The sequence below is a fragment of the Zeus faber genome (assembly GCF_960531495.2).
Source record: "Zeus faber genome assembly, chromosome: 11".
Classification (NCBI taxonomy): domain Eukaryota; kingdom Metazoa; phylum Chordata; class Actinopteri; order Zeiformes; family Zeidae; genus Zeus; species Zeus faber.
The window spans coordinates 28,528,600-28,542,994 of record NC_137205.1 but is presented as its reverse complement, the minus strand read 5'-3'; the positions used below and the strand labels follow the sequence as shown (position 1 = coordinate 28,542,994).

At 50.8% G+C, this 14,395-nt stretch overlaps 1 protein-coding gene across 1 annotated transcript in view; it reads left to right on the top strand.

Moving 5' to 3' along the window:
* The window catches only part of stx1b (syntaxin 1B), a gene marked incomplete at both ends in the record, with an annotated part of 66,833 nt that extends 65,364 nt beyond the window's left edge, over positions 1–1,469 (top strand). Inside the window, 3 exons of the mRNA XM_080009852.1 lie at positions 271–408; positions 751–861; positions 1,389–1,469. Of these exons, the coding sequence (XP_079865978.1) occupies positions 271–408; positions 751–861; positions 1,389–1,469 (330 nt within the window). The remainder of the gene's footprint in view (positions 1–270; positions 409–750; positions 862–1,388) is intronic.
* Positions 1,470–14,395: the final 12,926 nt, after the last annotated feature.

Here is a 14,395-nt window from a genome sequence, read left to right as displayed (position 1 = left end):
ATAATGATTTACAGTCACTTATTTGCCCACAATCCTTATGTTGCAATGCAGGATGATCTTTGAGATCTACCTTTTACAACTAATAGTCATAACAATCTACTTTTCACAACTAAACACTGAGCTGATAATATTTTTTTCTGACGACAACTTGGCTTTACAAGTATCGATCATTTGACCGACTGACCCCACATGTCGGCGGTAAAGCAAAGTAAAGTAAATGCTCGTGTGGTACCGCCCCCGCTCACGGCCCCCGTCGCTGCGGACCCGCAGATCAAGATGGACTCTCAGATGACCAAGCAGGCTCTGAACGAGATCGAGACCCGGCACACCGAGATCATCAAGCTGGAAAACAGCATTCGGGAGCTGCACGACATGTTCGTCGACATGGCCATGCTGGTGGAGAGCCAGGTGAGGGGAGGTCTGACACACACACACACACACGCGCACACACACACACACACACACACTTGTACTGGTATCAAAGTGAGGTCCAAGTAAATACACCTGGTCAGTGAGGATCCATGTTTCTGATGCACTTACCAAAGAGTTGTCAATTTTCGGAGACTGGAAAAACTTCAAAGATATGTAAAAAAATTAAAATAATAAAAATATACAGAAATATAGAAAAAAACATATGTTTACCGAAGAATTAATAAAAAATAAAAAAACCCTGAAAAATGACTTGAAATTTACAAATGGTGACTGTGATGGTGCGTTGAATTCCTCGCTGATGGTTTGTTGTGTTTTCAGGGAGAGATGATTGACAGAATTGAGTACAACGTGGAGCACTCTGTGGACTACGTGGAGCGCGCCGTGTCCGACACCAAGAAGGCCGTCAAATACCAGAGCCAAGCACGCAAGGTAACGTCTGCAGATGGACACACACACACACACACACACACACACACACAAATGACATCACAATATTTATGAAAACGCTATTGTCTACAGCGGTTTACAATATATGCAATTTTTCATCAGTAGTAGAACAAACTGAGCATCACAGTCGTCGTCCCTGAAACTTTCAATGGGTAGTCCAGTAGTGGTAGCACCGTTCCAGTGGAAGGAGTAAGTGAGTGCCCTCCCCACCTCTGGCGGGAAGTCTAGTCATAAAGGTCGTACAAAAAAAAAGTCAGAGGTGGAAGCTTCCAGGTCCAGAAAGTGGAAGATGCTGGTCCCATGTTTTTCGCTCCAGCCGCGGGGCCCAGAGACTCAAAATCCCGCCCCGGGATTTTGAGTCTCTTGGACCCGTATTTTTCCACCGCTGTGGTCAGTCGAGTGTTTCTGGCTTCTCTCTGGTGCCTGTGGAGGTCTTCAGCCTTAACTGCACCGTTTCGCTGATGACCCCCCCCCCCCCTCTCTCCCCAACCCCCCCCCCCCCCCTGCAGAAGAAGATCATGATCATCATCTGCTGCGTCATCCTCGGAGTCGTGCTGGCGTCGACCATCGGCGGCACGCTGGGCTTCTAGAACCACCTCCGCCCACCCTGCCCCGCCCCGCCCCGCCCCGCCCCGCCCCTCCGCCCACCCCGCCCTCCCGAAAACGCGACGACCAACGCCGAGCCCGACCGACCGTCCGACCGACAGCCAGCAGAGAAATAAAGAGAAACAGCAACCGAAGACGACGACGACGACGACAACAACTAAAAACAAACAAACAAACAAAGCGCACAGAGAGATAACCAATGGGCGTAGGAAGAGAAAACGACCCGATGACAGATAAGAGGAAAAATAAAGGGTTGGGTGGGGGTTAAAAAAAACAAAAAAACAAACAACAACAACAACAACAACCAAGACAAACAAACAGAAAACAAAGAAAGATAAAAACGTCATCACATTATAGCCGACTAAACCACATAAAGTAAAGGAAAAGAGGGTTCGCCTCTTATTTATTACAGCTGTACATGTAAATGTATTGAACATATGAAGCAACACATGGGTTCGCTCTCTGTAAAGAAATTAGGACGAGTAAGATTTAACAGTTTCTTTTGCTTTTTCTTCTTTTTCTTCTTTTGCTCTCTCTCTCTCTCTCTCTCTCTCTCTCTCTCGTTTTTGAACGGATCGCTTCCGGGTTTTTTCCGCGAGTCTTTGGGGTGGGGGCGGGCCGTGGGGGTGGGGGTGGGGGTTGGGGGAGGGTCGGCGAAAGAAAGATGGCTGCTGTGGTTCTGCCGGGGGCGAGCGCCCTGCTGCCAACGTTTAAATTCTTGCATCTATCTCGCGTTTTGTTCGGGACTTGTCTTTTATTTTTCCCGTTTTTTAACTGCCTCGTCCTGAAGAGCAAGGCCGCCCAAAGGGGGCGGGACTTCGTCGCTCTCCAGGACGAGATTCTCTGGACGCCGATTGGTGTCGCCCCGCTCCTGTCGCCTCCCCCTTGGGTCGGCCCATCCCGTCCGGCGTAGCTCGGCTTGGATGGTTTTAGCTCGACCTGCCGGCTTTTTCAACCAATCGGGACGCGCAGACACACGCACACGCCTCGACGGGGCTTTGTCGATCGATCGGCGAGTTTGACTGGTCGGGCAGGGACGCTCGTACACCGCATGCGTCCGCTCGCAGAGCGAACGGAGGCGGGGGCTAAATGAAACAACTTCAGATAGACAGGTCGAAGGTTTGAGGAGCGGGGGGAGCGCGGCAGACAGTCGGGCGACTATTGCAGTTCATAAACAAGATGGCCGACGAGCCCGTTGGAAGCGACGGGAACGAGGCTCGCGCCGTTTCCGTCGCGTTTGTGTTTAATTAAACAGGAAAAAAAAGATCGACAACATCGAAAAGGGAACTGAAACTGCTGGCTCGTCCCGGTTCCCCCGAGTGTCACGACTCGTGCCGCTGTCGCCGCCCTCTCTTTCAACCTTCCCCGTTTTGTTTTTCCATGACGAACCTTCGTCCGTTTGTTGGGGTCGGACGTTGCTCCGCGTCTCCGCCCGCCGTGGTTCAGAGGTGGAAGCGGTTTCCCCTTCTCCTCCGGTCTCTCTGCTTTGGAACATTTTGCCTGTGCGCCTCCCCTCGCCCCGCCCATCTACCTCCCTCCCCCCTCTTCCTCGACCCTTCCTGTGCGTCTGTGCATGCGTGTGTGCGTGCGTGCGTGCGTGCGTGCGTGCGTGTGTGTGTGTGTGTGTGTGTGTGTGTTGGAATACACACCACGTAAATGCCTGAGATTCACCGGTGCTATGGAGTGGCCGAGGCGTGCGGTGCCGTCGTGGCATCAGCATCTCCTCTCGAAAAGGCGGATTTTTCTCTTTGTTACCGGGGGGAAAAAATAGTCACTCACTCATTCATTCACAAACACACGCACACGCACACGCAAACACACACACACACACACACGCGTAAACACACTCTAACACAAACACAAGCCTACGCGCCCCTCTGCATCCCATATGCATACAGATACACGCATAGTTTCCCGTAGCACTCCTTATCGTCGGCTCCCGGTCGTTAGACAGTGTTGCTCATGTACTGTAGTTGTTATGGGTAGTGTTAGGCGTAACCGTAGGAACCGCATAGCCGCGAGAGATTGCAAGTTTTTTCAATGCATCCACGCGCCGACTTGGGGACGGCGCGCATTCGCGTCGCTTTCAGTGCAAAAAAAAAATAAAAATAAAAACCCCTGTTTAATAGCGGCACTTAAAAAATAGAATGATAACACGCCGTCTCGAACCGGGCGACGCAGATGCGTTAAAAATGGCCGATGCAGAATTTTTTTTTTTTTTAGGAGGATCCTCCTCGCCTGCTCGCGGCCGACGGTCGACCTCCCCGAGGCTCCATGATGCAGAGCAACTTCCCGTCTCTGCTGAGGCTTCGCCGTGTCAGAACCCCCCCTGCGTTAGAGCCATCGCCATCTTGGGTCCTAGACTGTAGTCCAGCTTTACACCACTACCACTCTAACCACGCGACCATAACTAACCTTTAAAGACCATAATATCCCCGTATATAGAGGTATCCCACTGCTTGTCTAGCGTTATCCAATAAGTTTTAATAGTATTAAGGTAAGTTTCTATTACACAGTATAAATTGTAAATTCCTTGCCACCATATTACAGCATATGTGGTCATTTACTACACTGGGGGCTACCATGAGTTTACCGTTGGGGGGGAAGCGCTGGCTTCGGTGCGTTGATCTGGCCAGTTCCACAGCAACAAAACTATCAGTTTCAAGTGTGTGCATGGAATATAATAATGCACATATAACACAGACAAACCGCCTTCTTTGTATCTATGCCCCATAGACGCCCCCATAGACATCCTGTGGACGCCCCGTTGACGCCCTCTAGACGCCCCGTAGGCGCCCCGTAGACGCCGCCCCCCCCCCTGTTGAAGCAATAAGAAATGTCGCTCCTGTTTTGTTTTGAGGAGCGGAGCTTTTTGGAGACGCACCGTTTTCCCACATTCGACGGCCGTTGAATCCCCAAAGTCGCACGACGTGACTTTGCCGCGTCCTAAAAACGTCGGCGCGGTGAACAGGTTTGAGATGTGACGAGCGTGTTGGCGTCTGTGCGTGACGTGGGCTTTTACTGCAAACGACCTTGTTTGTGTCGGCGGGAAAGAAAACAACTTTAGATTCAGTGCATTCTCCGCGCGGAGGGGCCAGGAGTTTTTGCCATACGCGTATTTTTGAAGAGGCGCGAAGCGGGAATTTTATTATTATTATTATTGTTATTATTAATATTATTATTATTATTATTATTCATTGTTATCATTTTGTATTTGTTGAGTTCCTGAAACCAAAAGTATCTTCTGTGTTCACGGCCGAAACCAAAGTTGAATAGGTTTAGCTGGTGCCCCTAGATCTTTCAAAACGACTCATCTGTAGAGTGGAGCTTCTTATTGGTGTCGCTTGTCGTGTCGTCAAACCAGTGGTCGAGGGAGAACCCAACGCCTTGATGTTTGATGCGTCGTGGTTTGGACCCGCTCGCCCGTGAGGATTTAGCGTCAATCCAGTCAGAGCCCCAACAAGGCTTTTGTTTTAGTGCTTGGTGGGTACCGGTGTAGAGGAGAATAGTTTGGTGTAGGATGGATATTAAGCTGACACAGCCAGGAAAAAAAAAAATCAGTGCATCTGACATCGACCAATCAAAGCGCTCGGCGGTGCTCGCCGGCCGCCGGCCGCCTGCCGCCGGGTTTCATCCCCCGGCGCAAGGGCGTCGACCCCGGGCGTGCAACCGAAACCGCGTCCGGTTCAAAGTCCCTCCCACGGCCACGCCTCAAACCTTTGGACGTGCTCCGCGTTTTGGAGGTGGTATTAGTGGATGGGGTTCGGGCGACCCACACCCTGCCGCCAAGCGACTCGTTTTCTGACCTCCTCTCCTCTCATGCTACACTTTTTTATGGACAATGACGCGTGTTTTTTCGGAACGGCAGTTTTGGAGGTGTTGATTTTTGCGGAGTGACCCCTGCTGAGTCTGGTTGTGGATGGATGGATGGATGGATGGATGGATGGGTGGATGGAAGGGTGGACGGATGGAAGGGTGGAGAGTCTTGAAACAGAGGTGTGTAATAGACGAGGTGGACTACTGCCCCTCCCAGCAGGCGCCACCCCGGTGTGTTCAGGCCCCGCCCCCTCTCTTCCCCCTTTGGTCGAAGACGATGAGGCTCGAGTGCCCCGCCCCCTCTCATCAAAGGCCCCGCCCCCTTCATTTCTGTGTACTATTATAAAGGCATGCAAATCTTTGAGCTTTGTGGAGTTTGCATGGTGACGTTTTTTATTCTATACCCCCCACCCCTCATCTACGTTGTGCACTTTAACCCCCCCGCCCACCACTGCGCTGCCTCTTCTCCATCTTTTATCTTCTCCACCTTCTCCTCGCTTACGACCCTCCACGGAGGTGAATCTCTTGCGAGGCTCTGCGCGCCGGCGAAAACAAAAAGGACGGCGGCAATTTCCGAGGAGACCCCGCGCCTCGTCCGCGACCATCCACCACGTCGCGTTCAGTCGAATAGCGTTTGGCAATTTCCTGTACATACAAGGCCAAACGATACACCGACGCCTCCGGCGCGACACGGAAGACGCGTTTAAAGGAAAGCAGACGAGGAGATAAGGGGGCGCGGCGGTGGGAAGGGCGGGGGCCGGGGGTCGTCAGTCGTTCATCCAGTTATAGTTCCGTTGTTGTCCACACGGCGGGGAGGGTCCATGGGTCCCGGGAGGCGATATCCGTGTCCAAACGCATGGCGAAACGTGGCAAATTGTTTTGGTACCCCCCCCCCCCACCACCACCACCACCCCACCCATTCACCCCCCCACCCACTCAAGCCCCGCCCCCACCCGTCAACCGCCCTACATGGGGGTCCTACATGGTCGGTATAGTGAATTAAAAATGACTCGTTTGCTTCTGTGGCTGCATTGTGCCGTGTTCGTCCTCCTAGTTAGAAACATCCTCCCGAGGATGGAAAACCTCCGTCACCTTACGAGCTCCATCATCACCCAGCATGCCCGCCCCCCGCCGCCCCGCCCTCCCCCCCCCTCCCGGCCCCTCCCCCCCACCCCCACCTTCAAGTGCTACAAGATTGGCATCTAGATGTGTGTGTGAGCATGTGTGAGCATGTGCGAGCAGCGCGCGTGCGTTGTTTTTCATTTTTTTCCGGCGTGTGTTGACGTTGAGCGCAGGTTTTACGGGCTGTAGCAATCTGATGAGCGTCGCTCATTTTCGTGTTGTTATTTTTTTTTTCCCTGTTTTTGGAAGAAAAAAAAAAAAAAGTCAGAAAAGTCGGATCAGTTGAGAGAACCTACATATTTATTGATACTATTATTATTATTGTTGTTGTTATTATTATTATTGCTGTTGCTATTATTATTATGATTATTATTATATTATCAAAATTCAAACCAAAGCGCTTTTTTGCCCCCCATGTGTTCTCAAAATGTTCGCCGTTAATATCAATGAGCACAACGCGAGTCTCGTTTACAAATGGAAGGAATTTTTAAAAAAGTATGATAAAACCGCTACCGTAACTATTCTAATATCCCAGCAAATGTAAACCCTGCCCCCACCGGCCCTCACTTCACTGCACCTTGGGTTCCAGCCGCCCGTCAGGTCCATCCAACTTGTCGGACATTCAAATAGAGGTTTCTGACCTCTCACAATGACGACAAGGACCCCAAACCTCTAACCCCCGACCCGAACCCCACCCCCCTCCCCCAATTTGGAGAGGTTCGTCTTAGTTCGTGGTCCGATTCGTGAGATAAGACGTGTATCCATCTCTTACAACAGTCCCTCTTCCTCTCGAGTCATTTTACGGAGACAAACGGTGGTGCTTTATTATTATTATTATAACTATTATTATTCGTGTTATTTTCATTTTTTTCATTTGGTGTACTCATGTATGTGTTCCGTACAGCAGCCTACTCACCAGTCTCAATGTTCACGCCGCAGCTTGGACGCCTCAGTAGGTTTCACAGTGAAAACCTCCTTCACTCCCGAGCTGCTTCTCCTCCTAATCCGAGCGACCAAAGCCTCCTTCCCCGCGCACGTATTAGGGAGATTATTATTATTATCATTACTATGATTGTTGTCATTGTTGTGATTAGTGACGACAGGTGACGACAGACAAATACTGAAAACCACTAAACGGGGAGCGATGAAGCAGCGCCGGCTCGGACGGAGACCTGCTGAGAGCACCGCCCTGGGTGCGAGCGGAGACTGTGGCCTTGTCAACTGCAATCACATGTATAGGCGACAATATGTATTTTACCTGTGTGTGTGTGTGTGTGTGTGTGTGTGTGTGTGTGTGTGTGCGTGTGTGTGTGTGTGTGCGCGCGTGCGCGCGCGTTTGTGCGGCTGCGTCGATCAGCCGCGTCCTGGCTTGGCTGTACGGAAAGCGGGAAAACAAAAACCACGGGGTCCTACAACAACCGCAGCGAGCGCGGTCGAAAATAAATAAATAAATAAGTAAAATAAACTCCGGCGCCACTTTTTGCGACGGGCGTGAACAAAGGTGGAGCCTGGTCTGGGCTGACGCCCGGAGGCGCCGGGGCGGAGTTGAATTCTGTTTTTTTTGTTGTTTTTTGTTTTTTTCTTGGCCGCGGGTTGTTGTCCACCCCCCCCCCCCACCGATGGTTTTTGTCTTCTTGGAAAAAACAAATTTCAAAAAAAACAAAACCTTGCTCGGCGCCCTGCTAGGGGGGAGGGGGGGGGGGGTAAAAACAAACAAACAAAACAAAAACAGAAAAGAAGAAGACCTCCCTTCTCATCGGGTTCGTTGTGGTTCTGTTGGGGCCGGGGTCTGATCTGGCCCCTGGGCCGCGAGCGCTGTGTTAAAATTGTCCGATTCCCGCTCCACGTCCTGTCTGTCTGCTCTCCACAACTGAGACAGTATTTTGGTTTCCTCTGATCAGTGTTTCATTCATCCCTCGGTGGGAGGGGAGGGGAGGGGCCACGAATAGACCACGCCCACACGGTCGCCACCTAGCGAGTAGGAAAGACTTACACACTTAAATAACAAATACATTGTTATCGTTGTTATTATTATTATTATTATTATTATTATTATTATCTTTATTATTATTATTATTATTCCTATAAACAACAAAGAAAAATGCAGTAAAAACATTTGCAAAAACCCAGAGGGAGAAACAACAGCTTCACACGAGGTGATCAAAGGTCAAAAAAACCTTAAAAAAAAGGGGAGGTTGTGACGATTCTACAATAGCAATGATTTAAAGACATACAAAAAGGAGTTATGTTATCATAAATAATAGTAGTAATATTGAATATTGAATGCTCGCAATTTTTGTCAAAAACTGAAACTGGATTCTTTGTGTTATGTAATTATTGTAAATAACTTCAAAGAGAGAAAAGATGACTTGCATGTCTATGTATAAATCTACTGAGATATCTATTCCTGTCAAAGTTGACGAGTTGCTCGACCTCTGTCCTTTTTCGCAATTGAATCTGTCCCCTCCCCCCACGACCCCGCCCCTCCATCCCCCCCGCCCCTCCACCCCTCCGCCCCTCCCCCACCCCCTCACCCCGTCCTCTGCTCCACCGCACCCTGGGGGGAGACGGGCGGCGGCAGCGGCGGGGGGGCGAAGGTTTTTTGCTTCCATCTCCGCCCGCTCAGCTCCGCCCGCAGGCTGTGTTTACACCTCCTGGTCCCTTCTTCTCCTCCCTTTTCCTTTTCTTCTTCTTCTTCTTCTTCTTCTTCTTCTTCTCGCGTCACCCGTTTTCGGCTTTTAAGGTCGACGCAGCACAGACCAGTTTTCAAAACCGTCCAAACCGGGAAACATCAGTTTCCATGAGGGCTTTGGTTTCTCTTTTTTTTTTTGTTTTTTTGGGGGTTTTTTCTGTTCTTTCCTCTTTCGCGGACGACGATAGGGACCCGTCCGACTTCCTTTCGTTTTTGTTGGATGATTTTCTTTTTTTTCATTTTTTTTCCTGTAAACACAGCCCCCAGGCCACTCCCCCTTGTCCATTATTCCAGACCCAGAGGCTCCGCCCACTGGCTCCTCTGATGAAAGTGCTTCCCTCCATATTAGGACTTCGACCCTGTCTCCAGGGGCTTCAAGGTCATCTCCCCTGATCAAACCCGACGCCGACTCTCTCTCTCTCTCCCCCTGTCCGACTGCTCTAACCCTAACCCTAACCCTAACCCGATCCAGCCAGCCACACACCTTGACCTCCCGCACTCTCTCTCTCTCTCTCTCTCTCTCTCTCTCTCTCTCTCTCTCTCTCTCTCTCTCTCTCTCTCTCTCTCTCTCTCTCTCCCCCCCTCGGTGTGCCTCTCTGTAGTTAGGCCAACGCCCTGTAGTGAGGTTTTGACTTTGTCTCGGTTTCTCCGCGTCCAAGGCCCCAGAAACAAGCGAGGGGTGAGAAAGTCCAGGTCCAGAACGTGAAAAAAACGCTGACGGGTCAGAATCCACACGATCCACATCCGTCCAAAATCCCGGGGTGGATTTCTTATTTCCTTTTTTCTTTTTGTACTTTTTGAACCTGGATTTTTTTTGACCTCCGCAAACAAGGGCTTTCCATCAGAAAACCGACCCCCCCCCCACCCACCCACCCACACTTTAGAAGGGTGGGAGCCCCCTGGGGAGAGAGCGGAGATGGGAGAGACGGGACGTGTCGAAAAAGGAAATTTTCCAAAAAAAACGTCGTCTTGAAAAAGAAAAAGAAAAGGTAAAAGAATAAGAGTAACAACCCTGAGGAGGACAGGGCGATCGCTCCTTCGCCGCAACTTTGACCGGAAATGCAACTTGTGTCCCGTTTTTTTGTGTGTGTGTATGTGTGCGTAGCGTAACGTAAAAGCGATCTGTCCCCCCCCCCACCAGCCCCACCCCCTCCCTCCCCCACCACCCTCCCCGCCCCTCCGGTCCCGCCCCCCCCCACCCCCCGCCCCCGACTCCAACCTCGCCCACCTCTTGCCCCGCCCCCCTCCCCTCCCTCTCTCGTACTGCTGTTGGCTGTTCTGTTTAGTTTGTGTGACGTGCCAGTATCTCCCGCCCCCTCCCTCCCTCCCTCCCCCCCTACCCCCCCCGTTCCCTCGACCTGGCTTCCCCCCTCCTCCCTCCCTCCCTCCCTCCCTCGCTACCCCCTCCCCCCAACTCTCTCTCTCTTATCTCTCTCTCTCTCTCCTCCTCTCTCTCTCTCTCTCTCTCTCTCTCTTCATGGATCTTTAAGATGACAACTCTATGCAGATGCTGTCTTTTATAAGTGTGTCAAATTTTAATTTAAAATAAAAACTTTGAAAAAAAAACAACCCCGACAGACATATTGAAATGATAACAAAAAATGAATAAAGAAAAGGATTGTTCAGTGTAGCCTGTAGCCTGGCGGGATCTTTATTGCGTTGGTCTGTTATTTCTCTATCTGCTGCTCGCTAATTGCTTGTCTTGCCTGTTTTACTAACTTTTTGGGGGGCGCGGGATCAGGGAGGGCCCGGCGCATGAGCAAACTGAGCTCCCGCTCGGGGCGCCCCGTGGCCACCAGAGGGCAGTCGGGGAGAGCGGTTGGGCCCCCCATTCTGTGGCGTCTCCAGGGGGGGCCAGAGGGGCGGACAGCACGCGGATGTGCGCAACAAAGAGTGTTTTAATTGTAGATGTATTTATCTTCCTCAGTTTTCTAATTCAACGAAACAAAACAAAAACAAAAAGAAAAAACCTGTGCAGGGGGTGCTCCAGGATTTTGGGGGAATGATCTGTCTATCTTTCCCCGATTTAAACGAGAACATCGATACCAGTGTCATCCCTGTGTGTCCAGTACAGAGATAGTGACGGGCCCCATGCTAACTGTGTTAGCTCCATGAATGGCTGCAGAGGGGATCAACTAGCCTAGCTCCAGTCAATCTAGGGAAATCACGGATCTCAAAAGCGTTAAGGGTTATTTAAGCAACAACGTTAAAGAGAGCTCTTGGTCGTTCTAAACGCACAGCATTCTGAAGTGTAGCTGAGCTGAGCGTCGGCGATGGTGATGTCCTGGCGCGAGGCGCGGCTCATACCTGGCAACCCCCACCTCTCTTGAAGCTCCACAGCTGATCACCACTGCCCCCGGTGGATGAAGCTGCTACTGACCGCCTCGTTTGGATCTGGGGTAAGATCGACAAGAAGTGAATTTTCCCCAAAGAACTGAACTGTCCCTTTTGATTGATCTTCCACTCTTTCTCGGCCTCTCTACCACTCACTCAAACGGGCACAAAACCTTCATCTAATCACAGAAGGATGAGAGGTCTCTGTCGTGAAGAACATCTCCATCTCCGCCGCCGTTCCTTCAGAGCCGCCATCGTCTAACGCAGAACGGGTGACACGGGCCTCGAGGCTGTGTTGTTATGTGACGGTTCCGCGTCCAAATACTCTAGAGCTCAATTCATCGACCAGGCCACTGGAGTCTCATCCGTATGAATTGATGAAGCATATAAATATATTTGAGAGCGCAGCAGTGCGGCTAAATAACTACAATTAACCACATACGTCAGTTGCGTTTGTGTTTATATCTGTTCAGGGCGTATTCTTAATATAATTAAGCAGATATACAATGATACCGACCTCGGCTCTTGGCATCATATGATTGAATGTCTTTGTATGCTCTGGGCCCGAAAACTGCAACGGTTTGATATTTCGACCACAATTAAATTTGGAAGTACTGTGCTTCCAAACGGCCGTTTTCCAGGAGGCGTGTCTTTCCATTGGCGACTGTCTCTGGTGAAGTTTGGACCGTTTTTACTGCAGTGACAAACGTCAGGAAGACGTTTTGAAGTGTTACTGGCGCAACGTCGTTTAAGTGCACGCCAAGAAAGCACCCGGTACACACACACATCCTGTAAGGGCTCATCAGCTCTCACATGTTTACTGTGAGTGTTGTCATGGCAACGTTCGTATCAAGATATGCAGTTAAGGACCAAACCGGGAGGCGAACGGTCATTGAATCAGATTTATTTTTCTTTTTCTTTTTTCTCAAGGCTTGAGAGAATCACCGTCATGGGAGAGAGAACAAGAAGTGGAGGATTCAATCTGGAATAGGAACATCTGTTTAATAAAATGATGCCGTTACCAAAATATATGAATTGATCCATTTCATATGGGTAACAAGGCAGTATCATTTAAAAATTCCAGGTCGTTCTTTATAATTATCATGAAAAGTTTGGGGAATATCACATTCCCCTTGTGTTCTTCAGTTTGGATCAGAAGAGATTCTGGTGTGCATCTGTTGGAAATTGAGATGACATATTTTGTGGCTTTTGGCGAGGATCTAAACTTTCCTCCAATGAGACGGTTCGATGCCCTAAACCGAAGCTTGTTGGTGCTCGGCAGTTTCAACGGGTGACGGGTGACGAGGTCCCATCGCAACGTCTGCTTACCGATATCTTCCACCGACACGGTGGCGTTCCGTCCCTATGCGTGTGTGTGTGTGTTGTGTGTTGTGTGTCACGGGGGCTTGATGTGTCGTCTCCTCCGGCCCCCCCGATTCCTCCTGGCGTCGTTAAAGGGAAGCCGACAGCTCTGCTCCCCAGCGGTGGAGGTGGTTAGAACGCTGGCTGGCTCGTCGGCAATAAACAGTAAAACACACGGAAACAGGACGGCATCGCAGGGCCCTGCGACGAAGGCCACAGCGGAGGAGGAAGAGGAGGAGGAGGAGGAGGAGGAGGAGGAGAAAGACGCGACAATAACCGAAAGCTACAAACGGAGACCTTCCAGATGTGAGGCCGAGGATGCATGACTAAAGAACTGCTGCGTCCGCTGTGGATTAAATGCAGCCACCCAAAGTGAAGGAGTGAGATCAGGCTTCACGACGCATTGTTACAACGTTGGACATAAAGGGCTCTGTCCAAATACAACATCGGTAAAAACGAAAAGCCTCTCCGGTCCCAGACCCCGCCCACACACATATGGAGTTTCCTGAAAATGCACCCCACCCGTCCGTTTAAAACAAAACCCTCTGCACGCGTCCACGCGAGAAGGCAAAAAAAACATCTAAAACGCTCAGGTCGCACGCCAAATCCGCAGGGGGCCATACCACCTCCCAAAACCTGAGGTCTAACACCACCGAAAGAACACGAGGTTCTCCATAATATTCACACACAACACTGTACGGATCCCCTCCCTAACCTTGGGGGCTTTTAACCCCCGCCGGGCGTGGCCGGTAGGTTTCCTGACGTCATCGTTTTACAGAGGCCCAAACACGCGGCCAAACAAAGGGTTTTTGACAAGCCTCCACCCTGGATGGTGTTTTCCCAAAAGCCCCGTTTCCACTTCCTAGAACGCCGTTTTCTTGCAGACAGGGCCAAAACGCAGAGAAAACGCCACGTTTTCAAAAACGTCCGTCAACGCGTGGGCCGGGCCTTAGCTCGAGCTGACTTTAAATTTTGTTTTTATAGTTGAATTCATGAAATCATCGGATCTGATCGCAAAGTGAACTCAGGAACGTTTCCACCGACACTGTGGCATTCCGCCTTTGAACTTTTCTCCGGTAAAACCGAGGGGGTCTCAGCGCAGCCCGGCCTGCTCCACCGATGGAACGGCGAGCCCGAGGCGAGGACATCCCGGCGGCACCGCAAATCCACCGACGGAGCGGGTTTGTGGGGCGAATGGACTGATCATTTAAAACCGAAAACCTCCGAAGCGGATTAACGGCCGTGAGGATGTAGGAGACTCCACCATCCTGCACAATTTGTCTCCGACAACAAATCCAAGAGAAAAAGGCTGAACGGGATTAAAGGGCCCCCTCCGTTCCGCTCGTTTATGGGTTTTTTTTGCAACATAATCTTTGACGAACTGATTCTGGCACCAAACGTTTGAAATTTCCAGCTCCCGTTGAAACGGTGCCCATCACAAAAGTGACTCGTCGTCACAATCACGCAGCGAGAGCGTCCGCCGCGCTCGCCGCCGCCCTCGCCGCTGGGTTCCGGTGGGAGACGGTGCAATTTGCCGCGGTGTGGCCGACTCCTGGCGCCCAGTCGGGAAACCACGACGCGCCT